We start from the raw sequence: 24,852 nt of genomic DNA, 5'->3' as shown, positions 1-24,852 counted from the left end.
GTTTGTCACTGGCCACATCCACAAAAACGACATACTTTTGTATTTGCTTTACAGCCAAACTACACCTAATATAATTACGGCCTGAGGATTTCGTTCACACAGTTGAAGGATATCCCCCCTCCCCACTTTGTATAGTCAGCCAGTAAAAGCTGTAGCACCTGCTTGAGAAAAATAGCTTATATGTGTCAGCCTGTCACACTCACTGCCCTCCAGCAATGTGCAGTGTTTGTCTCTGCTGGCCTCTCTTCATAGACACCATTTCAAAAAGAAGATGGAAAAGATACAAGGGAGTCAATACCGAAATAAGAAAAAATATCCTTCTTTAATTGCAAATACATTGCATAATCACAGTCACTTTTTATACTCTCTAGTACTTCATATAATCATCATAAATAATTGTGTGTTGCATAGCTTTCTAAATGTGTACAAAGGGACAAAGCTCTGTGTCTTTTATTATTACAAAAAAGGGAGGAAAGTAATAAAATTATGGGTCACGTTGTTAACCTCCAGTTGCTTCCGCTCGTTTACTGTGAAATATGATCTCAAAGAGAGATTGGCCACAAATCTACTGAGAATGAGTTTGCCCCAGATCCACTCATTACTGTGAGGCATGCATGGGGAAAATTCCTGGTGAACTGTCTGCACAGTTACAGACAGTCTCGGACAGGGATTGCACTGAGATCTCGAGGGATTACTCAAAGGTTATAGAATATTATTTCTTCCTTTCTTCTGTGTGTTTGTTCATGCCAGTTGGGAAATCTTTAGCAAAAACTTTTCAATGCCTGCCTCTCAGCTAATTTTTGGTTACTGCTAACTACTGCAGAAGCATACACACCAAGGGGCTAAGCTGTCATATGTGCAGATCCTATGCACTTTTAGCTAAGAGCAAGTCCCCTTGAACTCAGTGGCTCTTGCTACTATGTAGACATGGACAGGATCAAGCCGCCTTTCTACTGAAATCAATGGAACTACTTTTAATAATGATGCTTAATCAGCAATACATAGAATCTTTGGAATTGTGGCCATTTAAAAACACGTTCTAGGGAACTAGTATTTTTTCCTGTAGACGCATTAAGCCTTTAAAAAGCAAAAAGCAAAACTAAACCATCTTTTGACAACACAGAATATTCTCATTACACTAAACGTTGTGAATGGTTTGATTATACTTTTCGTAAAATAAGAATGGGTGTGAGTCAGTCAAAGCCTGTACTTGGCTCACTCCCACTGAAAGCAATGGGACTTAAGGTCTGCTGGATCATGCCCACACTGCCTCTTCTTGCTATTCTGCTTTCATGCCTTAATTCTACACCACCCATTACTAAAAACCCAAGGAGCCAATCCAATTGGCCCATTGCACATGCTTTTAAGAAAAAAAGCCATCCAGAGAACTGAACTAGATTCATGAGATTTTCTGAAGTACCACTAGTGATGTGAAAGCCCTTGAGCATTGCAGCCCTCAAATCAGGACTTAGATTTAAGTAGGGGATATATTCAGAATATTTATTTTCGACCATGGACCAGCCATAATCTCTTCCCCCGTCAGCACTAAATTGGCATTGCGTACAAGTTGCAGCCGGGGGAATATGGAACGAGAACTGACTACATGACTGTTTGTATTTTACCAAAGATACATGGATTAGAAGTCTGATTACAGGCAATTTTATATTGCACCTAAAATGGGGATCATTCAAGGTCATTGTTTCGTGGCTGGAAAGTACAATTATGAACTGGTTAATAACATTGACACTTGGCCACTTTCCTGAACTTCACTGTTTTGCTAAGAAAAAGGAAACGTCACGCATTTGTAGCTACCTTTGACTGCAAATTATGCCACTGCATTTGGAATTACCAATGCGTTAGGATTTTTATTTTTTACTTTTTGCTCCAAAGCAGAATTTATTATCGTGTCCATGTTTAGACAGTTCTGGGGCTAGTTCTTGGGCTAACAAATAATACAGCTGGATTGTGTTACTACCAGTAAACATCTCTGTAAGAAAAGGGAATCGAGAAACTTTGGACAATAAAACATATAAAACTTTATACATTATCAGTGCATTTTTAAAATATTGTACAACTCTTTTTAACAGTGCAGTCTACAAATCATTTAAGCCACAGAACTAGTACCTAAGGTAGCTTACAGGTCACTCGGCTGTAGAAAATTACCCTGGTGCACTTGAAGACCCTTGCCTTTTGAGCACTGATTGTTGCAGATGTAAAATTTCTTCCTTTATGCTAATGTTAGGCCATTGCATGAATGCAGAAAGTCCCATTCCTTGCCTTGCACACCCTGTATCCTTGGTGCAACGAGAGGAAGGGAGTGTCATGGTGAAGGTGAGAAGGCAAACAATTATTTACAACTCCACGTTGTACATGTCCTCACCTTCAACTCCCACCAGCAGCATCAGGGAGTTGGGTGGCAAGGAAATGGAGGCCAACAGCACGGCATAATTATTTGGGAGTGTCTCAACAGGTAGAGTACATCCAGCTTGCTCCTTCAACTGAGCTCCTTTAAAACTGCCTACAATTTAAAGTCACAGATACAGCAGCTGCTCCCCTACTGGAAGACAAAGGAGAATGAAATGTGTTCTGAGATGTAGAAAAATTGAAGATATATACACATGGTCAACCAGTATCCTGTCCAGCCTGCAAAAGAAAAAAGGAACAGGAGGAAGGCAGTGCAGGTGGATGTTCATAGCTATATTTGCACAATCCTTCCTCTAGATGTGAGCAGAGTATGATATGGGAATCCTGGGTGACAGCCAAATTCCTGATGCCCCTTGCTCTCGAGAGTTGAGTTACACTATGAGCAGACTCATGGGATGCATCTGTTGCTAACAATCTAAGAGAGCAGCTGGATCAGAGCAAAGGTCTATTTAGGACAGCATTCCATTCCAAATAGTGGCTGACCAGATGCGTCTGGGATGCCCACAAGCCAGGCATGAATGTTATGGCGCTGTTCCACTTGTGTTCTGCACCAATAGATATTCTGAAGCACACTTCCTCTGATATGGAAGGTAATATATAGCCATCATAAACCGCTGAGCTGTAGCACTTCAGGCAGTAACCAGAAGTTCAAACATTTGAATGCTCCTTATCTTAGAAACAAACAACTCCATGGACCAAAGACAGCATGTCAAGGAAAAGTGTAGAAAGGATTGTTCCTTTCTAACACATATGTCTTCTACCTACAATCAGGTCTTGGTTTTTCGTATGCAGGTATACAGTTCTCCACCTGCACATTCCAACAATAGATAATTCTCACTGAGTGTTGATCACCTAGTTGGCTCTTAATTTGGTCCTGCCTGCAGTGCTAAAGTAAGGGAAGACGGTAACTTCAGTGAATCGTGTACATTGGCCCACTTCCAGGGGGCTAAACTGGAATATGTGCAAGTACGCTGGCTTAAATGACTTGTGGACCACTGCCCTGCAAAGTTTTACTCTTTCCAGGTCACAAGCTCGATTTAATGATTGCCTTCTCCGTATGTTCGGGAGTCTTTCGACGCAGTCCTTTGTTTGTAATCTTCTCCGGATCCCAGATCCACTATGTCCTGATAGTTTGTAAATTCCTGAGGTAATGGAAACTCTTCAGTCGATGAATGAGTCCTGTGGCCAAACACCCGCTCTTGCAGCTCAGCGATGTCATTTCTGATGTCGGCCATCATTAGCAACAGGAAGTCAAAAGAACCAGGTGGCCCCTAGAAATATTAGAGGTGTGACAATTAAGTTACTAGTCCCTCGTGCTCCTAATGACTTACAGTACGTCACAGCACCAGTTTCAGATAGATTATCAAAACAGAGGAAAGGAAACTAATGAAAGTTGAAGTCTGGAAAAGCAATCTGTACTTGAATCTTTTCCAAATGCAAATTTCAAATAAAAAATGCTTCAGTGTGTAAGATTCCGTTACCCTTACTATTGTGGGCACAGAGTTGGCTTTGTATAGGAACTGAGAGTGTCTAATATGAGACATTCATGTCTTCACCACTTATTTCATTAAAAGAAATGTCAAAAATTGTTTAAAGGGAAGACCACAGAAGGCACTTATTGGGACTGAAAAACAGACAGATGCTCACACCTCCATACTGCTAACCATTAAACAATGTCCTCAGTCTGGAGCCCCATGTGTGCTTCAGAGCAGTTCCAAAGCATAAATGAAGACTGTTCCAACTGATTGCAGTTGGAGGGGCAAAGGAATACAGATATGGGAGAGACAATTCCACCCATACAATTATCAGCAGCCCTGGAAGACAGGGGTCAGTTTTTCATCGTTCCCATGCCCAGTGCATTTGTCTGGATGGGGGAAACATGAGGTTCAGATTTTGGTCACTGTAGCTGTTAATATTAGTATATTTAACAGTGTTATAGCAAAAAGAAATACATGAAGCAGCCCTTCATTTCATGCTGTTATGGGTGGTATCCAGCTAAACAGTTATGCTAGCATCAAGCACTTTGGGCTGTGCAATGGAACTTTGCCTTTCCTCTCCCAGTGCACCTCCTAAATTCGATCTGGGGGGAGGGGGGTTGGGAGCAATCCTGCAACAGATTTAGAAGAACATGGGGGGCTACACAGAGAGAGGAGAGGGAGGGGAAGTTACGTTGTGTTGCTCAACGGGTTTATGCTAGTGCAACTGTTTAGTTGGATACCCCCTCTTTATGTTGTAACACAGAATTGAAGAGTTGGAGGGTCATCTAGTCCAAACGGTAGTAAGTAAATAAACATTTGGAATTGGATAAATAAATAACATTGCATTGCAATTGGATAGGATACTTACCGGTGCTCCTTTTTCTCCTGGTGCTCCTCTGTCACCCTGTAACAAACGTCATTTTCATTGATTAAAATGGAACCATAACTTGGAGACCTATTCCATCCTTTGAAAGCAACCTGCATCAAAATGTCCCTTCGACTCTGTAGAGACCTCATCTCACTTTCACCATGCAAAATCACTTATTGTGTTATCCTATGCACGTCTACACAAAAGCTGGTTTCATTGAATTCAGTGTGTATATAAGCTAGTCTATAAAGGATGGTAGCATTAGAACAGATTGATTTAGGTGTCAATCAAGATGCATTTGTTTTCTCAAGCATATGAAACTGGTTGAGAAGTGGGTTGCTGCTTGATTGTAATGTAAAGGTAAAGGGACCTCTGACCATTAGATCCAGTCATGGCCAACTCTGGGGTTAGGGCGCTCATCTCACTTTATTGGCCGAGGGAGCCGGCGTACAGCTTCCGGATCATGTGGCCAGCATGACTAAGCCGCTTCCGGCGAACCAGAGCAGCGCACAGAAACACCGTTTACCTTCCCGCCGCAGCGGTACCTATTTATCTACTTGCACTTTGACGTGCTTTCAAACTGCTAGGTTGGCAGGAGCAGGGACCGAGCAACGGGAGCACACCCCGTCGCAGGGATTTGAACCGCCGACCTTCTGATCAGCAAGTCCTAGGCTCTGCGGTTTAACCCACAGCGCCACCCGCGTCCCTGATTGTAATGTAGTTTCTTTCATATTTTGATATTTCATTTATGATACTTATTTTAAATTGGTGTTTTCCCCACTCACTCCTACTATGGATTTGTATATTTTTAATGTACTGTATTGCTATCTAACAACCTGGAAACCTTTGAGTTGAAGGCCAGAAAACAAATTCAATAAACAAATGTCTAAATAATCGTTCAAACCACGCATTAAGTGATCTGAAAAGTTATACCTGAAGCAAAGGTTAAGCGTTTGAACATCCTACTGAGTTCAATGGGACTTTCACTAGGTGTATTTCTGAGTTCAGCAGGGCTCTCACACTAAGTGTGAAGCCTTGATTTCATTTACCATTTGTTACATATGAAAGTTAAGTATCATATTTCCAATCACAATTTTTTATCTGTTGTAAGTATTCAAATCAACCAGGCTTTGATGATTATTCCAGAGCAGGGAAAAACTCTGAAACAACTTCTCCCCAAAAGCCAAATCCATCTGTATTGGAAATAGTTCCAATCAAATTTACTATAAAGTAAATGAACAATAGATTCATTTACACCCTAGATGTAGGCGAAAAATGTTTCCAATTAATATAGCAGATGGACAATATTATGACAGCATGGAACCTTCAATTTCAAGACATATCTAAAGAGATATGACCCTGATTTGTGATAAAAGATAAACTGCAATGCTCAATAGCTCAATAGATTTGTGGCTCCATTACTGTATCAGGATTTGGGTCTGCAGCTGTCCTGAGCTTGGGAGATATCAGGGATATCAGGTGGAGATTCAGCCTGTACACGACCATCAAACTGGTTAGGAAGGAACAACAGGAAAACAATCTATATTAGCAGGCAGGCCATGTTGTACGCCCAATTCATACAGAAGTTCTCTTGCAAGGCACTCTCACACTACTCAGCCACAAGGGGGCTCTGCTTGTTGTTTCTTGGGTTAGGCCAGCTTTACTGCTGCCTTCCAATTAGTTGGGAACTGGGAGCAACATTTCATAAGACACATGCTAGAGGGGAAAGAATTGCTTGCTCACCTTTGCTCCATCTCTTCCTGGTGCTCCCGGAGGACCCTGAAAAACAAAACCACAGTCCTTACGAACATGCAATAGCACAACCAATACGCTGCATGCATTTATGGAATGGAGGTACAATACTGACCACGGGGCCCCTTCTGCCCTGTTTAATATGGGACAGGTCTGGAGAGGGTCCCATAGGCCCCATTGCTCCTCTAGGGCCCGGCAGACCTGGAGGGCCAGGAGATCCAGGAAATCCAGGGCTCCCTTGAGGACCTGTGGCACCTGCAATAAAAGGGAGATGGTTAAGGCTGTCAGTGGGTTCATAGATGTGGCTGGTGAATGGGGGCTGACTTAGGACAACAACGTGGAGAAGCATCACCCCTGCTTTAGCTTGTATCTCAATTGCTGGGAGACTAACCAGGAGCCCAGAGGTTTGCACCATCTTGGCCAAAATAAGATCAATTCAGCTCAAAGATTATGATGCAATTACATAAACAAAACAAAACAACCACATTACTGATTGATTGATTGATTGATTGCATTTTCTCCAAGGAGCTCAAGGAGGCTTATATGTTTCTCCCTGCTCCCCCATTTAATCCCCACAACAAGCCTGTGAGGTAGGCTAGACTGGGAGAGAGTGACTAGCCCAAGGTCACGCACCAAGCTTCATGGCTGAGTGCAGATATGAACCCTGGCCTCCCAGGTCCCAGTCCGACACTCTAACCACTCTATCACGCTGACTCTAATGATATTGCCCTTTATTGCACGGTATTAATAGTAGTACTTTAATGCTGGTTCTGAATGTGTTTTTATTACTTTGCATTTCACAAGGATGTTTTTAAAATGTCGCAAGCTGCCTTGGTTCCCAGCTTGCAAGGAAGGTGGGATAGAAATGCAATAAATGGAATAAATACTGTAGCTCTTTATGTCTCCTGCATATAAAGAGCACAAAGAGTGAGATCTTGCAGTTTGAGCTTGGCAAGGAAAGTTGAGAAACCTTTCTCAATTCCCAGTCCAGAGATTCACTAATCACTAAACAAATATATAGCTTGGGAATGGAATATTTTCAGTTAGGAGAGGAGGTGTGGAAGAATCAAGCTTGCAGCACCTTGGACAGCTCCTGGGATGGGATAAACCAGATGGAATAAGGCATGCTTTGAGGCTCTAACTATGTATGTGTGTGTGTGTGTGTGTGTGTGTGTGTGTACGTATATACCATATATGTGTGTGTTTGTGTGCATGCATGGTTGTTCCTACTCTAAGCTCCTTGTACAAATGGTAGTATACAAATATGATAAACATAAAAATTAGTTTAACTACTTTATTGCTTTACCTGGAGGACCCTGATCACCTGGCTGTCCAGGAGGACCTGGTATTAATGTATTGGATGCAAGTACTTTTTCTCCTGTGATTGGTTTGCTAAGGTCAGCAGCATTATTTGGCAGCAAAGCAACCTGCAAGAAAGAAAGCACCACAAACCATTAGCTATGCGGCATATTCAGTGACACCTAGTTGAGTTTTTGTTGCTTGGAAGACAGCACAAAATGAAATCCGCAGTTCATGACCCAGCTACTAATTCCATCAGTCTATCCTCTGAAAGAGCCATGGTGCTACACTTGGACTGGGAAGCCCACTGCTATTTGATGGATAACTCAAGGCACAATCCTAACCCCTGGCCATCAGGGGTTGGATGAAGTGGTGTTGCTGGCACTGCACCCACAGACTTGGAACTTGCACCTGTTGGAGAGGAAGGTCGGGGTCAGGAAAAATGCCCCCTTTCTGAGACAGTTCCTAGGCTGAAACAGAAAAGAGGCGCAGATCAGGTCCACTGGCATCATGTGATAGCAGCATGGTAGGCACAGGAGCCTCTCTGCCCCAAACCATTCTTCTTAAGAACTTTCTGTAGGCAGATACTGGTGTCAGCTCCTTCCTGCCACTTGGGAAGGTGTACTGGGGCACCTCTCTCTGACAGAGCTTCTCTGTTGGTGGTTGAGCTTCCTTCATGGCAGAGGTCAGTGGAGCCCAGCAAAGCTCTGGACATGGTGGATCAGGGGCTTACTTTGCACTGTCCCCTATTATCTCTCCACCACCTTATCTACCTCTCAGAGTTATTGTGAATGGGCAGCTTCAAGGAAGCAAAAAATACCCAAACATGAAGAAGTAGACAATAGTCTAGTTACAGGTTGGTCTGCCGTAGTCTAAACAAATACTTCATGCGTGTATCTGAAGAAGTACACGAAAGCTAATACCAATAACAAACTTAGTTGGTCTCTAAGGTGCTACTGGAAGGAATTTTTTTATTTTGTTTAGACAATAGTCTGGAATTAATAGCTTTACCTTTTGTACTTGGGTACATACGCTGCAACACAATATATCTCACCAAATATTAATGGTGTATGGTGTGTGTACAGTACATGTAAGTTTATTTTTTTAAAAAAATCTCTGGCTGCTGCTTCAGAGTTCTTAAAGAGACGTATGTTATCCTACATATGAGCACTATGGATAAAGAGAGAATGTATTTTGATTAAACATAGGCAAGCATAAAAACTAAAGTGAAAATTCACCCCTTAGTTTTTCACAGGGACAAATTCTAGACTTATTCCTGGATTTGCTGAATAGTAGTAGTAGTACAGTGGTACCTCAGGTAAAGTATTTAATTCGTTCCGGAGGTCCGTTCTTAACCTGAAACTGTTCTTAACCTGAAGACCACTTTAGCTAATGGGGCCTCCCGCTGCCGCCGCGCTGCCAGAGCCCGATTTCTGTTCTTATCCTGAAGCAAAGTTCTTAACCTGAAGCACTATTTCTGGGTTATCGGAGTGTGTAACCTGAAGCATATGTAACCTGAAGCGTATGTAACCTGAAGTGTATGTAACCCAAGGTACTACTGTAGTAATTACTGTCTGCTCTGACGTGTAGCCCCCATCCCCAAAGTCTTCAGCAGAGCTCTTGTTACAGCAGATTGCTTAAACCAGGGGTCTGAAACCTGCAGCCACCCACCTAGGACTTGCCGATCAGAAGGTTGGCGGTTCAAATCCCCGTGACAGGTTGAGCTCCCGTTGCTCGGTCCCTGCTCCTGCCAATCTAGCAGTTCGAAAGCACGTCAAAGTGCAAGTAGATAAATAGGTACCACTCCGGCGGGAAGGTAAACAGCATTTCTGTGTGCTGCTCTGGTTCGCCAGAAGCGGCTTAGTCATGCTGGCCACATGACCTGGAAGCTGTACGCCGGCTCCCTCGGCCAATAAACAAGATGAGTGCCGCAACCCCAGAGTCGGCCACGACTGGACCTAATGGTCAGGGGTCCCTTTACCTTTTACCCATTATCCTCAGCCAATGCAGCCACTGTGGCCAATGATCAGGGATGATGGGAATAATGAACAATCTGTTGGATTAGACCAAACAGAGATGCCAGAGACTGAACCTGGAATCTTCCACATTCAAAGCACTGAGCTATGGTGTTTTCCCTTCCAAGGGCTCAGAATACTTACAGGATGAGAACATTTTCTCCCCCTGCTGAGTGTACACATATGCAATTTGAGTTTTATTGCCAACTCGTTTATTTATCTCGAACAGATAAGACAGGAACTTTCATAAAGGACACGTAGGGGCAACAGATGCCAACCTGCAAATTCAACATGACCCTGAAGCTCATGCAATGTATGCTAAGCCAGTCACTCACTCCTGTCTGCTCTCTCTTCACTATCTCAAGGTCAGAAGCATCTACCCCGTGCTTTGATGATGAATATTATTATCTTAGCCAGACACGAGCATGCACTGATCTAATTTCTATCCCATTCCACTTTCTTGATTCAGGCTTGGAATCGCTCTTGAAAATGATCTCACTCCCAAGTCTCTCTTCATGCATGAATCTTTCTTCACAAGGAAACAGAATACCTCCCTACAATATTTTCAAAAGGGACAATAGTCACGGAAATGAGATCTAACCCCCACCATGGCCCGCATTACATGTACTTTTGAAGAAGTTCCGTGCGGAAACCGTTGCTCAGTTGGCTTGGCGATGGATCGCCTGGGTCCAGGCTAACACTTATTTCTAATTAAATACATACTTACATGTATCTGCGCGAGCAACATGTGCAATGAGAGCTATTCCACACATGGGAATGCTTGCATGCCTGGATTGCTTGCTATTTATTTCTTTTGGCAAAGGGCTCTCCCTCTCTCTGACTAGTTTTGCAACTCTGTGGAGGGGGATGATGGGGAAGAAGGTTTTTTTAAAAAAAATGTATCTCTGAGGAATTATTTCCATTATATCTGCATAGAATCCCTGAGTGCTGCAGAGAATCCTGGGACATCATTTAGGGCAAGCCTAGGCAAACTCGGCCCTCCAGATGTTTTGGGACTACAATTCCCATCATCCCTGACCACTGGTCCTGTTAGCTAGGGATGATGGGAGTTGTAGTCCCAAAACATCTGGAGGGCCGAGTTTGCCTATGCCTGATTTAGGACTTGCTTCACAGTGGCTATTCTCCAGGTGTATTGGAATTTCTTCTGATATAATGTGAGCAGAGAACAGGACGTGGAGAACACACCAAGCGCTCCACACTGCAGGGAGAGATCGGTGATTATAAGCAAGCTGTGTTTCAGGGAAATTTGCCTACCACTGCTGATATTCTATCCAACGAACTGCTAAAAAGGAGCTATTCTGGGCTCCTTTGGGAGGAAAGGTGGGATATACCGGTAAATTTATCAAATAAATGCATACATATGCAGTAAGCTTCTGAGAACTCCAGGACCATCATGTCCATCAGGCAGCAGCTGAGCTCAAATACTTCGCTATTATTTTGCAGCCCCATTTGCACTCTGCACACACCATTCACTGCAAGCTCTTTCTTATCTCCCCATACTGCTCCAAACCCAGCACTACAGTGTCATTCTGGTGCATTTTCTTGGGGGTAGGGAAATGGTGGCTTCTGGAACACCTAGAACACCCCAGAACATCTACTGCCACTCGAAAAGCCCCCAAAACCTATTAGGAATCCCACCCTGCTTGAAATCACTCCAAATTTTGGCTGCCTTTTGCCCCACCCTCCAAGATTCCAAGCCTAGAGTTGGAAGATTCACACTTCAAGCTTAGCCTCACATCATGCTATCAGATTCCTGATGATCTTGGCCAGGGTGAGTTTCTCTTGCATGAGATAAAACACAATACGGTTCCCTTGCGGATTCTTCTTTTGAAGGTTTTACAGAATAAAATTGGCTTCATAGTCTTATATTAAAACAAAATAACAAAACCCTGGAAAAGGACTCTTTCTCTTCTGAATAGCAAGATCCACCACACCTGATATATTTTTCCAAACAATCCCACGCAAATCACACATGACAACCTTCACAAAACTCAAGTTTTCACATGTGTCTCAGTTATGTGTGATTTTTATTTTATTTTATAAAAAAGATAATTACCTTGTGTTGGGAGAAAAATAGATACCGCCCCCCAACAATCTGTTACATTATATAGCTTTGCAAGGAATAATTACCCATATCATAATCTAGAACTGATTGTCATAAAGAAAACATGCTCTTTCCTTTGGGGATTTAATCTCTCCTGTATCAGAAAAGAGCGTGTGAAAAATATTTACAGTTCAATTTCATTATGTGGGATTATATTAATGTACCCCCAAAATATGGTAAATACAAAACGTGATTAAACTGACTCTTGTAAAACTGGCCACTCAACAGGAAGGGACCGATAAACTGGTTCTAGGACTACTCATTGCCCTAAATTAAGATTATTCTTCTGAACTATCTTTTATGAAAACATCCCCAAGTGACTGTGGTTTTTTAAGCCTCCAAGGAACAAGATTGCACCGTTTCCCTAGAAGACGAATTCACTTGCTGAATTTCTATATCTGGGTTTATTGTTCTGCAACAAGCCTATGAAATATCTTATTTAGAAACTTCATTCTGGCCAAGCCTATTATGTCTTTCTTTTCATCTCTCGTCAGCAGCGTAGCTTGCCGTGAGGGTGCCTGGTGCGGTGTGCACATCCTGCAGCTGGGGGCGGGGCGCACTGTATGGATCCTCTCTGCCGCCTCCCCCTCAGCCGTAGGGCGCCTGAGGGAGAGGCGGAGGGCAGACGCAAGTCCCACGCTGCCGTTTCATGGGATGATTACTGCATTTCTAAGTTTCTAAGGCAGATTTTTTCTGTACCGCCATGTGTCCCAAACGCATCATTGAGACTGGAGGCAAGTCTCCCTTCAGTAGAAGTACAGCCTTGGCAAAGAACTCTTAACTTCTGGCTCCGCCTAAACTCAAATCCCCCTGGTTTACTATCCCTAGTACTTCAAGACTCCCATAAAAGTGCCTGGCTTAAAACTGTCTATCAAAAACTTCGCTCTTGTGGCCTATCCCCACAACACTTACTCACTATGGGCCCTACTAAAGCAAACAGTCTAACTGGTCAACATCTAAAAGATATCGAGCATCAGAACAACCTGGCCACTATAAGGAAATTCTGCCCTTGTTATGTTCATTTTCCACCTCTCCATTTTGATTCTCTGGCCCCACATCTGCACAAACTCATTATCCCAAAATACAGATGTGCTTTTACGCTTGCAAGACTGGATGTTTTGCCATCTGCGGTACTTGAGGGTCAATTCCAAAAGATCCCGCCTGAGAAACGTCTTTGCCTCTGTGGAGATGGTAGCACCGAAACAGCGGCACACGCCCTCCTGTCTTCTACTGTATACAAAGACCTGAGGAACGAGATAATCACCCCACTCGTACTAACCATCCCAGGGCGCTCAACCACTGCCACAATGTCCTTTCTTCTATCAGATCAAAATGAGCAGATGACAGCAAAGTTTGCTAGGTTCATAGCAGGGGCAATCAGAATAAGGGCCACCAACTGACTGCTGATTCAGGACTTTAAATTGTGCTCTTATATCAAACTTCCTTTTCTGTGTATACTGTAATGTTTTACTGTTGCTATGGCCATTGGCTAATGCGGATAAAGTTTTATATTATCTATCAGGCAGCATGCAGCCTGCAGGCACCCAAGCCACCATGTCACTCCCAGGAGAGATGCGTGACTTAGGCACGCTGCAGGCCCCGCGGTAAGTGCCACCCCCACAGTATGGGGCCTAGTGCCAGCCACGTTTCGTTATAGTTGTTGACTGAACTTAAAAGTTTCATGAGCATTTTTTTAAATAAAAAAAATTAAACTCATATTTTTGTCATTTTGTCACCCCCCCCCCCCGTGATGACACCCAGGGCGGACCGCACCCCCTGCCTCCGCCACTGACTCTTGTACCTTTTGTTTCAGTTGCAACACTGTCTGCTTGATCTGATAGAACTCTTTGCAAGAGGCACAGCAGGCCCCCGGTTTCACCACGTTATCAGCCTTCTCAGAAAACCCTGCAAAAAGGGGAAAAGAGAGAGAGAGAACAAATATTCCAATGCATTTTTCCCCCAAGAGGAAGAAAACAAAGCAGGGAAGAGAAATGCCAAAGAAAGCTGTGCTGGGGTGATGAGTCTTTGAAGTTTTCCTTCCTGGCCGTTCCGTGAGAGGAAGAGGTGCCCTTGGTATTAACAACCTTTCCCAGTTGTGAATCACCATGAAAGGGCTGCACAGATCCAGCCTAAGCTCGCTGCAAACAGTCTTAGCAGCAGCTGTTTCCAGTTAGCAGGTCTTAATGCCCTTTTGTAAAACTCTTTTTATATCTTGGCGGGGGGGGGGAGTGTTTACCTCTCTACTTTTATCTGAGTCTTTACTGTACGGGACCCACAGTGATTTATAATCCCCCTTCAAGGGCCAATTTTTGTATGCTGTAAATTGTGCCAATATCTCATGCAGCGAGACCTTTTGCTTGCAATTTGCACAAAGCTGGCCTTTATCACCACTGATTATGTTTGCTGCGCAATGGGACGCTTAATGGCAGAAAGGGTCAGAGCCACAATCGCCATAAAAAGTAACTCTGAAATATCTACTGGTACATTGCTGGAGCCACTGAAATGCGGAGAATAACAAGAGAATGCAAGAAGTATCAGAATAAGGCACTCTTTACAGAGCTTTAAATCTTCAGGAAAGGCACAATATACTCAGTGCTTTTCTTCTGGAAAAAATTGGTGCTGGTGCTGAGCATCCTTGAGTACCCCCAGAAAAAAGCACAGAATGTACTTATTAATTCTTATTATCGGCACCAATCAGGTTGAGTGAGGCTAGAAGTAAATTGAGGCAAGGGTGGGAGGACTCCCTGCGTGACGGGCAGGAGTCAGATATAGTCGGGTCAATTCCAATGCCTAAGCCAATACCGCTTATATTCTGTAACCAATAAAGTTGTGGCCTAAATTTGCCCAATAACATTAACCTAATACCTGTCTCCTTGTGTCTTATTCATCAACGAGGGGGTGGTTTCGGGGTCTCGACACACAATTATCGGCACCAATCAGGTTGAGGCTAGAGGTAAATTAGGGCAAGGGTGGGAGGGGATCTCCTTTGTTGGAGGTACAGTCGTACCTTGGATGTCGGACGCCTTGGCTCCCGAACGATCGAAACCTGGAAGTGAGTGTTCCGGTTTTCGAACATTCTTTTGGAAGCCAAATGTCCAAGTGGGCTTCTGCGGCTTCTGATTGGCTGCAGGAGCTTCCTGCAGCCAATCGGAAGCTGTGCTTTGGTTTCCAAACGTTTTGGAAGTTGAACGGACTTCCGGAACGGATTCTGTTCGACGTCGAAGGCACGACTGTATTTTAACAGAAGCGGGACAACCACCTGCCAGGGATGCTACATATTTGCATTCTGAACTGCTCAGCCTGGATAGCTCAGTTGGTTAGAGCATGGTGCTGATAACACCAAGGTTGCAGGTTTGATCCCCATATGGGGCAGCTGCATATTCCTGCATTGCAGGGGCTTGGACTACATGATCTGCAGGGTCCCTTCCAACTCTATGATTCTATGCAGGTCCTGCATTCAACAGGGATGAACTACAAGTTCTCCTCCCCACACCCACCTGATTCTATGAGGCTTTCTCAATAGTTTGCCCCCAACAAGCCACAAGTTCCACACCCACTGTGTGTTGTTTATAGAGGCTACATTGAAATCCCTTGCCAGGGTCTGAGGCCCAGAACTAACTTGCACCCCCCTGTGCTGCTTGCACAGAAAAAGTAATGACACACAGGAGCTGCTGGAAATTTAAGGCACGGCAGCCTCTGACATTCACCAGAACCCTACAAAGGCATCAGTTAAGCCCCACAACTTGCACTGGCAGCAGCTGAGGTCATAACCCAAGGATGCGGTCTGCAAAAAGGTGAGAATCAGATAAAGGAGGGCAGAGGCCATAAAGCAGTTGTAGCTTCCTGGCCAGTAGCAAAATGTTTAGGGCTGTTTTCACTTGGTTCCCGGCAGCAAAGGCTAAAGCTTGCAATGGGTGACCTGGCGGACTGCAGGTATAGGGATCAGTTTATCTTCCACAACACATCTTTGGCAAAGGAGTTAAGTGTAAGGGAGAGGCACTTCATCTGCCAAGGGAGACTACCGGTACTTGCAGCAACACCAGAGCAAGTCAAGTGGCAATTCTTGATCCCTATAAAAGCTTGAGGGAGAGGCTTACTTCCTGTTCTTAGCAAGTAGGACACAACATGGTCCAATGAATATTTGCTTCTTGTACTCATAGAAGCTGTGGGAAGGATTCCTGCATTGCAAGGGGTTGGACTAGATGACCCTCGGGTCTCTTTCAACTGGAAATTCTATGATTCTATGAAACCAGTGAACCCAGTAAGAGTCACACAGTCACAGAAGAAGTAGAGCCTGACCCCTCTCCCCCAGCCATGTAGGAAAGATGGGTAGGAACTAACAAGGGCCTAGTCGTACAAAACCACATCTTTTTCACACCTGCTAAGCTCTTCCATCTCCTGCACGAGGACTGAAATTCAGCATACAACAGATATAATGCAAATGCAAACTCTGCTCCCCCCAAAAGTTGGAATTGTTTTTCCAGACAGAGAGAGGCTGAAATAAGTCAATGCGTTCTTCCACAGTGCTGAGTACTGGAAACTTCCATAGTGTTGAGTACTGGAAACGAAAGCCGAGGCTCTCAAAGTTCTGTACCAAACTCTACAGAAGAAGTGTGAAGGACTGAGAGGCTTCTGAATTATTTGCCACCTCACTGACAGCGAAACCGGGCTCCCAGAATGCATTTCTCTTCCGCATATGAAGCTGATGTCATAGACAATATTCTTCCTTTGTGAAGAAGAAGAGTTTGGATTTGATATCCCGCTTTATCACTACCTGAAGGAGTCTCAAAGCGGTTAACATTCTCCTTTCCCTTCCTTCCCCACAACAAACACTCTGTGAGGTGAGTGAGGCTGAGAGACTTCAGAGAAGTGTGACTAGCCCAAGGTCAACCCAGCAGCCTCATGTGGAGGAGCGGAGACACGAACCCAGTTCCCCAGATTACGAATCTACCGCTCTTAACCACTACATCACACTGGCTGAAGCTACCTAAACACCTTATGTGTGTGTGCTATCATTACTGAAAACGTGGTCCTTTCTTGTCTGAAGTTAGACAATAAGAAAATGAGCCCAGCAGCAGCAGCAGCAGTTCCTAAGATAATACTGTTTGATGGGGCAGTACATTTGCTTGAAGTTCTCAGGTGGGATTCACCTAGCCAGCCCCATCAGCAGAACCCCTGCTCAAGGACATCCATTTTGTGCTCCCATGGGCTTCCCATACCCCACAATGGGCCACTGCAGGGTCCTGAGAACCCCCAAAACAGCATGTGGTGGAGGGGGACTGGGGAGACTATTCAGCTGGCAAATGGAAACGCTTGAGCAGATGAAACAATGCAAAGAGCACAATTATATGTTGAATTATACCCTTTGTTTCCTGTACGTTTCTGAGCACAATTCAAAGTGTTGGTGCTGACCTTTAAAGCCCTAAACGGCCTCGGTCCAGTATATCTGAAGGAGCGTCTCCACCCCCATCGTTCTGCCCAGACACTGAGGTCCAGCGCCAAGGGCCTTCTGGGGGTTCCCTCACTGCAAGAAGCCAAGTTACAGGGAACCAGGCAGAGGGCCTTCTCGGTAGTGGCACCCGCCCTGTGGAACGCCCTCCCACCAGATGTCAAAGAGATAAACAACTACCTGACATTTAGAAGACACCTGAAGGCAGCCCTGTTCAGGGAAGTTTTTAATGTGTGACATTTTAATGTATTTTTAATCTTTGTTGGAAGCCCCCCAGAGTGGCTGGGGAAGCCCAGCCAGATGGGCGGGGTACAAATAAAAAATTATTATTATTATTATTATTATTATTATTATTATTATTATTATTATTATTATTTCCATGCTGAGTGCCTGCATGTGTTCCTCCCACCTCACAAGGCTTATGTTATCATCTGTCTTGTATTATCTGCCATTGGTTTTCATTTGATTATGTGGCTATGCCGTGCCCTCTCTACAATATGCAATAGGATCTCCATGTCACAAAGATGGTCCATTTCTTTGGTGCCCCTCCCCATATTCAAACCTGCAGCTCAAATTCACAGATGGCTAAGGGCAGCAGACAGCTTTCATCCCTCTGGCGCTGTAAAATAAACACACACTAATTCATTTTCTCCATCCTGTGTGTTATCTTTGGAGATTGGGTGAGATACTGGTGTCTTTGGAGATTGGGTGAGATACTGGTGTTTTGTTGTTGTTTTTAATTTAAAAAAATCAGTATATTATTAACATTGTAAGAAAGGATTTATCAGACGATCTGCCTTGAAGACCTAAATTCCACTGCAATTTAAGCCAGCTATTTTGGAAAGGTTATTGCAATGCAAATGGTTTTTTGTGGGCTGACAATGGCGCCTGAACTTCTATCTGCCACAAGATGGCATTCCTAAGCAGATTATTTCAAACAGTAGACTTAAGAGTCAGAGCGAGAAAATCCTGTTCTCATGTATGGTGGACTGGAATTATACCTGCTTAAAATATTTCTTCTGCATAGCTATTAAGGGTGCAGAAACTCTGTCACCTGGCCACTTGGTTTTGCAAAGCTGGATTAAAAAAAGGAGGCTCAAGAAGAGTACTTTTGGGATCTTAGACATCAAACGTTATGGGAATCCTCTACCCTCAAAATGTCTGTAAGGAACTGATTCTCTGCTTTTTTGTGACTTGCTGGACAAGAACAAGGTTTAGCTAGTCTCGTCTTCTTACTGGGGAAGGGAAACTGAAGTCAGCCAAGAAAGGACCACATTTTCAGTCATGACAGCTGACACACCAGGGGCATAGATAGCTTCAGCTGACTTCACAGGGCAGAATAGTTCAGCTGGTCTATAACTTCAGCTTCATATGCAGAAGAGCAATGCATTCTGGGAACTCAGCTTCACCAGGAATGGCTGAGAGGCATGTGGTCTGAGCTGGAACAACCAGCTCAGAAGATAATGGCAAGAGCTCTGAATCAACTGATCTGGAGACAAAAATATGCAATTTTAATAACACTTCCTTCTGAGCAAAGGGCTTTAGGCTTGGAGCTTTTCACTGATTTTATCAGAGCACAGTGTGCACAGTGGCCAGAATAATTTAAGAAACAGCAGTGTAATACCTTTCTCTCCTTTGGTGCATGTTTTCCCATCATCTTCACGTATGTACCCCTCATTACATTCACACCGATAGCTGCCAAGGGTATTGACACAGATGTGGGGGCAGAGAGGCTCGCTGCTTGTGGCACACTCATCGATATCTGAAAGGGGATGGATGCCGCAGTGGGTTAAAAAAGGAAGGGAAATAAGAAATAAAGGTTTCCTAAAACTGTTGCATTAAATGCACTCGATTAGTGAGGGACTACTGCTCAGTGGAACTATGTGTTGCATGCAACAGATTCCAGACTCTCAACCCCCATCATCTGCAGTTCAAAGGTTCAGACAGCAGGAGATGGGAAATACCTCTAAGTTGCAGAGAGATAGTGACAGCCAGGTTAGACAAGAGCCTGTGGCCCTCCAGATCAGGGATGGAGAACATATGGTCCTCCAGATCAATGCTGGACTCTGAACTTTCATCATTCCTCATCGTTGGCCATGTTGGTGGAGGCAGCATCTGAATTAATCTGAATTAACTATGTAAAGGTTTGGAAAGAAATCCAAAAAGATCTGCAAATTTGGAGTAGAATGCAATTGTCATTGCTGGGAAAATTTCAGTCATAAAAATGAATATACTCCCAAAGATGCTATTCCTATTTCAGACTGTACCTATAGTTAATGACATCTGAAATTTTAAAGAATGGCAAAAAGATCTATCTAATTTTATTTAGCAGGGGAGAAAACCCAGGATAAAACATAAAATCATGATTGACACTAAAGAGAGAGGTGGTTTTGCCCTGCCTGACGTACAATTATATTTTGACGCATCATGTTTATGTTGGTTGAAAGAATATATTTTACCAAAGAACAGATACCTATTGGACTTGGAAGGGCATTACCTAAAATTTGGTGGCATGCGTTCCTGTGGTATGGGAAGGCCAAGATATATGAGAGTTTCTCAAACTACTTAATTAGGAAAAACCTGTATAGGGTATGGGGAAAATAAAAAACTTATTAGAAAGGAAAACACCAATGTGGCTGTCACCAACAGAAGCCCTTGCAAGGAAAAAATAATAATATACAGAAAAATTGGAGTACATATAGAGATTTGCTAACTGTCACTGGGGAGGAATATAAATTGAAAGAGTATAGAGAGATAAAAGATAAGTGACAGATCTTTACCATCACTTGAATGCAACATTTAAGTCAGTTAAAAAAATATGGAATAGCGGAACAAAATTCGCAATTTGAAAAGGAGTTATTGGGATCCAGGGTTAAAATAGACTAGAAAAAAAATGCCAAAATCAACAAAGGGAAATTGTTGAAAATGCAAGGTAGCAGAGGGAACTTTTCATCACATGTGGTGGTCGTGCAGCATAATTAAAAACTATTGGGAAATGATCTATAACGAACCTTTAAAAATGTTGTAAAAATCCTTTTCTAAAAATCCAGAAGATTTTTGTGGGGTTAATAACAACGGAAGTTACCAAAAAAAGGGAGAATTTTGTTCCTATATGCAACAACTGCTGCATGTGTGTTATTAGCGCAAAAATGGAAAGGTATCAATAAAAGAAGAATGGTATATTAAACTGCTAGCATATGCAGAGCTAGCAGGAATGACCACTAGAATAAGGAATAAAAATGATAAAAGATATAGGAGGAAAGGATATTCTTTATTGAATATATGAAAAAGTATGATAAGCAGACAATCAACCTAGCAGGACGGTAAGATTCTCAGCAGTGTAAGAAATAACTAGAGTTTATATAAGGAGTTGCGATAGACAGCATGAACCAAGAAAATGTGAGGAAAAGAAGAGATAAAAGGAACCATGGAAGGAGAGGATGGGAAGTCAGTTAAGGAACGTTTTCTGGTTGTTGTTTTTGTTATTTCAAAATTGTTACTTTTTATTATTCCAGAGATTCTTTTCTTTTCACATTATTTTTGTTTACATTTTGAAATGTATCAGAAATGCAAATGAAAAATGTATCAAAAAACAATAATAATCTGAATTAACCAAATTTTGGAAGCGCATACAAATCCATATCTTTGAATTTATGGCAAGTAACCTTGAATTAATTTCAGGTGCAATCTTTTCCACCCACCTAAGCAATAGGGTTTCTCTCTGTTCTTGTGCCTTTCGCGGTCATACCGATAACCAGGGTAGCATGTGCATAAGACTCGTCCAAAGTTGTCTGTGCACTGCTGTTCACAAGGAGCTTCTGCGCAGACGTCATAATCTAACGGGAGAGAAATGTGCTTGTTATTAGCAGCTGTACAACACTGCAAAAGCAATGGGAAATTAGTGTTTGTCCTTCTGTTACCAATGTAGTTGTACTCCCGTTACTAATCAAGAAAACGTAGACCTCAAATTTTTATTTACACGGGATTGCTATGTGTGACAAAAGAACAGGCAAAGAAACAGATACCTCTGGAAGAAAAATAAGATAAATGTAATTACACAATGTTGTTATTTTTCTTCCATCACCTTCAGGATATATATTTTTTTGGGGGGGGGGGACTCTCGAGAAAATTCTCTGCAAATAAAAGTTGGTTAAAAGAAATATACTAAGCTAAGAACCGTAGATGATTGTAACTGTTGGGCTGTGGAAAAGCTGCACACAGTTTAGTGAATGCACTGTACACCTCCACAATGCTATTTCCAGAACCAAATTTAGTGGTTTACAGGATACAAGGACAATCACCTCCTGGCAAATAGAAGGGGAAGAAGTGGAGGCAGTGAGAGATTTTACTTTCTTGGGCTCCATGATCACTGCAGTTGGTGACAGAAGTCACAAAATTAAAAGACGCCTGCTTCTTGGGAGAAAAGCAATGACAAACCTAAACAGCATCTTAAAAAGCAGAGACATCAGCTTGCCGACAAAGGTCTGTATAGTTAAAGCTATGGTTTTCCCAGTAGTGATGTATGGAAGTGAGAGCTGGACCATAAAGAAGGCCGATCGCCGAAGAATTGATGCTTTTGAATTATGGTGCTGGAGGAGACTCTTGAGAGTCCCATGGACTGCAAGAAGATCAAACCTATCCATTCTGAAGGATATCAGCCCTGAGTGCTCACTGGAAGGACAGATTGTGAAGCTGAGGCTCCAATACTTTGGCCACCTCATGAGAAGAGAAGACTCCCTGGAATAGATCCTGATGTTGGGAAAGATGGAGGGCACAAGGAGAAGGGGACGACAGCGGACGAGATGGTTGGGCAGTGTTCTCAAAGCTACCAACATGAGTTTGACCATACTGCGGGAGGCAGTGGAAGACAGGAGTGCCTGGCGTGCTCTGGTCCATGGGGTCACAAAGAGTCGGACACGACTAAACAACAACAAAGATGCAACTGGAGATAGGTAGGATCAGCTGAAAGAGGGGAGACACATTGTTGCCACATAGGAAGATGCTTTATAGCCTGCCAAACTGGTCTATCTGGCTCAATATTTTCTACATTGACTGGCAACAGCTCTTTGGGGTTTTGAGAGTAGATTTAAGGAGGCAGTGCCTCTGCAGGGTTCCACTGTCAGAGGCAGTCACAGATGAGCAGAGTGCTGTTGCATTCGGGTCCTGCTTTCGGTTGGCCACTGTGAGAACAGGATGCTGGACTTGATGGGCCACCCCTTAACCATGCAGGGTTCCTGACTGAGGACAGGATTCCAAGCCCATGGAAATTCCCTTTTCAGACCCACATGAAGGTCATGGGTGGAACTGATATAGGGGAGGTGTTGTGGGTGGTGCAGATACCAGTGAGGGGGTAGCCAGGTGGGATGCATTCCCACTTGCCCCTTTAGGCATTCAGGAAGACTGCCTGAAGATGCTTAATGTTCTGCAAGTTTCCCTGCCTCACCTCCAATTTCCTGGCTTTTGCTAGTGGTGACAAGGAATCATAGGGCACAATCATGCTATGGTTTGTGTGATACTACAGGGCAGCTAGGAGGAGATATGGTGTTGCTGTGCTGCTTTCTATGGCCTCCACTATACGTATTCAGCCAATGGGGGCGTTTCTCCAAGGGAAGAGGGTCTTTGCATCCTGCTTTCATTGGGCTAGACTGGAAAAGTAATATACCAGCTTGCAGGCATTGGCAGCTGCATCCACCCATGACTGGCATTTCAAGTGTGACATTTCTCTCTCGCATGGAACTAATCTCCATTTAAGAGGGAGAGAACATGTAAACCATCACTCTGTGAACTACAGCACCAAATGTTTATTTTGCTTCACGCATCCAGAATCGACTTTGAGGCTTACAGTTCCAAGCTTACTGCAATTGTGCTAACTGTGTATGATGCAACGGAGCTCCATCGCAGCTCAGGCTTCTCATTGCTAAATTAGAACAACAACTTCTATCCCACCTATTTTTCAGAAGAAACTCAAGGTGATTTTTTTTTTAATAAAAAAAGGCAACAGTTATAAAATACAGAACAATTCACAGTTTACATCGTAAATCAAAATATTAGCATAAAACCCAAGGCCACAGTAACAATGGCAAAACAGCTATCAGAATTAAACTTCAGAATGTTAGAACAAAAGGAAATATTAAGCCTAAGGCCCCTTTAAGCAATGAACAGCCATGTCTCCACTAGCCGTCAAAAGCAGTACAGTGATGGGGCCTGATGCTGTATGTTTGCTAAAGCGTTACATGCAGCAGGTGCCACTGTAGAAAAGACCCTGTCCCTGGACACCACCAAGTGTGCCTTGTGGTGTTACGGGATCTGAAGAAGAAGTTTGGATACAATCAGAGCATGTAAGGAGGCACATACAGAAGAAGGTGGTCCTTGAGATACACAGGTCTCAAGCTTTTAAGGTTTCTAAAGGTTAACACCAGCACCATGAATTGAAGCTGGACACAATGTGCAGCCACGATGGACTCAAAATGCATCTCAGTTGTCAGAATGCTCCTATCCCATTTGGAGCTCGATTTTGCAGAACAAACGATTCCAAGTGTTTTCTCAGCATTGAGCCAAGATAGGTCGAGTTTGCTCACCTGCTAAGATTTTTATTCATAGTTTGGTTTTGCCCCAGTGCATTATCAGCTCTGTGTCTGGCTGCCAAGATTTCCGGGACTCTGAGCTGCTAAAGCAGCACATCTGCCAATAATAAATCAACCTGATAAAGCCAAGGTGAATCCCTTTTGTTGACTGCAAGAGGCAAAAGAGTGCGTTGAGTTGAGCATGTGCATCTGTCTTGGCAGCCTAATGTTCATAATGGTACAAGATCAGCCCTTGATTGCCAAAGCAGAGAGCACACAGCCCATAAAACACTACTGTTCCAAATAACACACAGTAAGTGTAAAACTTTAATAAATGATAAACCGCCAGCTGAGCTCATCTATGCAGTATTTTAAAAGGTGGTGCAAAATTAACACCCCCGTTCCTTTTAAAACCACATACTTGATTGACATACTCCAAGGGGTGGGCCTAGGGGAGAGGTGAAGCGCAGAGCCAGAGAAGAGAAGACGGCATTTGGGTGGCACATTATGTCTGCTAGAGCCAATTGTTGTGATGCACAAAAATATTAGGGTAAAACCCAGATACAAATCCATGCTTAGCCATCTTGGGCCAGTCACTAATTTGCCTCCAAGGGATGTTATGAGAATAAAACAGGGAGGTGAGATCCTTGGAGAGGGTGGGCAGGGTAATAATACAATAAATAATAGAAAACAGGGAGGGTGTTTTAAAAAGCCAAGTTCTTTTTTGTCAAGGCAGTGCAGCTGCAAGGTACTGAACAACGGAAGAAGAAGAAGAAGAAGAAGAAGAAGAAGAAGAAGAAGAAGAAGAAGAAGAAGAGTAGTAGTAGTAGTAGTAGTAGTAGTAGTAGTAGTAGTAGTTTGGATTTGATATCCTGCTTT

At 43.3% G+C, this 24,852-nt stretch overlaps 1 protein-coding gene across 1 annotated transcript in view; it reads right to left on the bottom strand.

The window, feature by feature from the left end:
- Positions 1 to 303: 303 nt before the first annotated feature.
- CCBE1 (collagen and calcium binding EGF domains 1) overlaps positions 304 to 24,852 on the bottom strand; it is a 142,195-nt gene continuing 117,646 nt past the window's right edge. Inside the window, exons 4-11 of the mRNA XM_028748104.2 lie at positions 21,112 to 21,246; positions 19,035 to 19,172; positions 13,763 to 13,866; positions 7,829 to 7,949; positions 6,638 to 6,777; positions 6,514 to 6,549; positions 4,771 to 4,806; positions 304 to 3,695 (exon numbers count right to left, since the gene is read on the bottom strand). Coding sequence (XP_028603937.2) covers positions 3,462 to 3,695; positions 4,771 to 4,806; positions 6,514 to 6,549; positions 6,638 to 6,777; positions 7,829 to 7,949; positions 13,763 to 13,866; positions 19,035 to 19,172; positions 21,112 to 21,246 — 944 coding nt within the window. The 3' untranslated portion in view covers positions 304 to 3,461. The remainder of the gene's footprint in view (positions 3,696 to 4,770; positions 4,807 to 6,513; positions 6,550 to 6,637; positions 6,778 to 7,828; positions 7,950 to 13,762; positions 13,867 to 19,034; positions 19,173 to 21,111; positions 21,247 to 24,852) is intronic.

Source organism: Podarcis muralis, chromosome 11 (assembly GCF_964188315.1).
Source record: "Podarcis muralis chromosome 11, rPodMur119.hap1.1, whole genome shotgun sequence".
Taxonomy (NCBI): domain Eukaryota; kingdom Metazoa; phylum Chordata; class Lepidosauria; order Squamata; family Lacertidae; genus Podarcis; species Podarcis muralis.
Note: the sequence above shows the minus strand (reverse complement) of the source record. Positions and strands in the feature narration are given on the sequence as shown.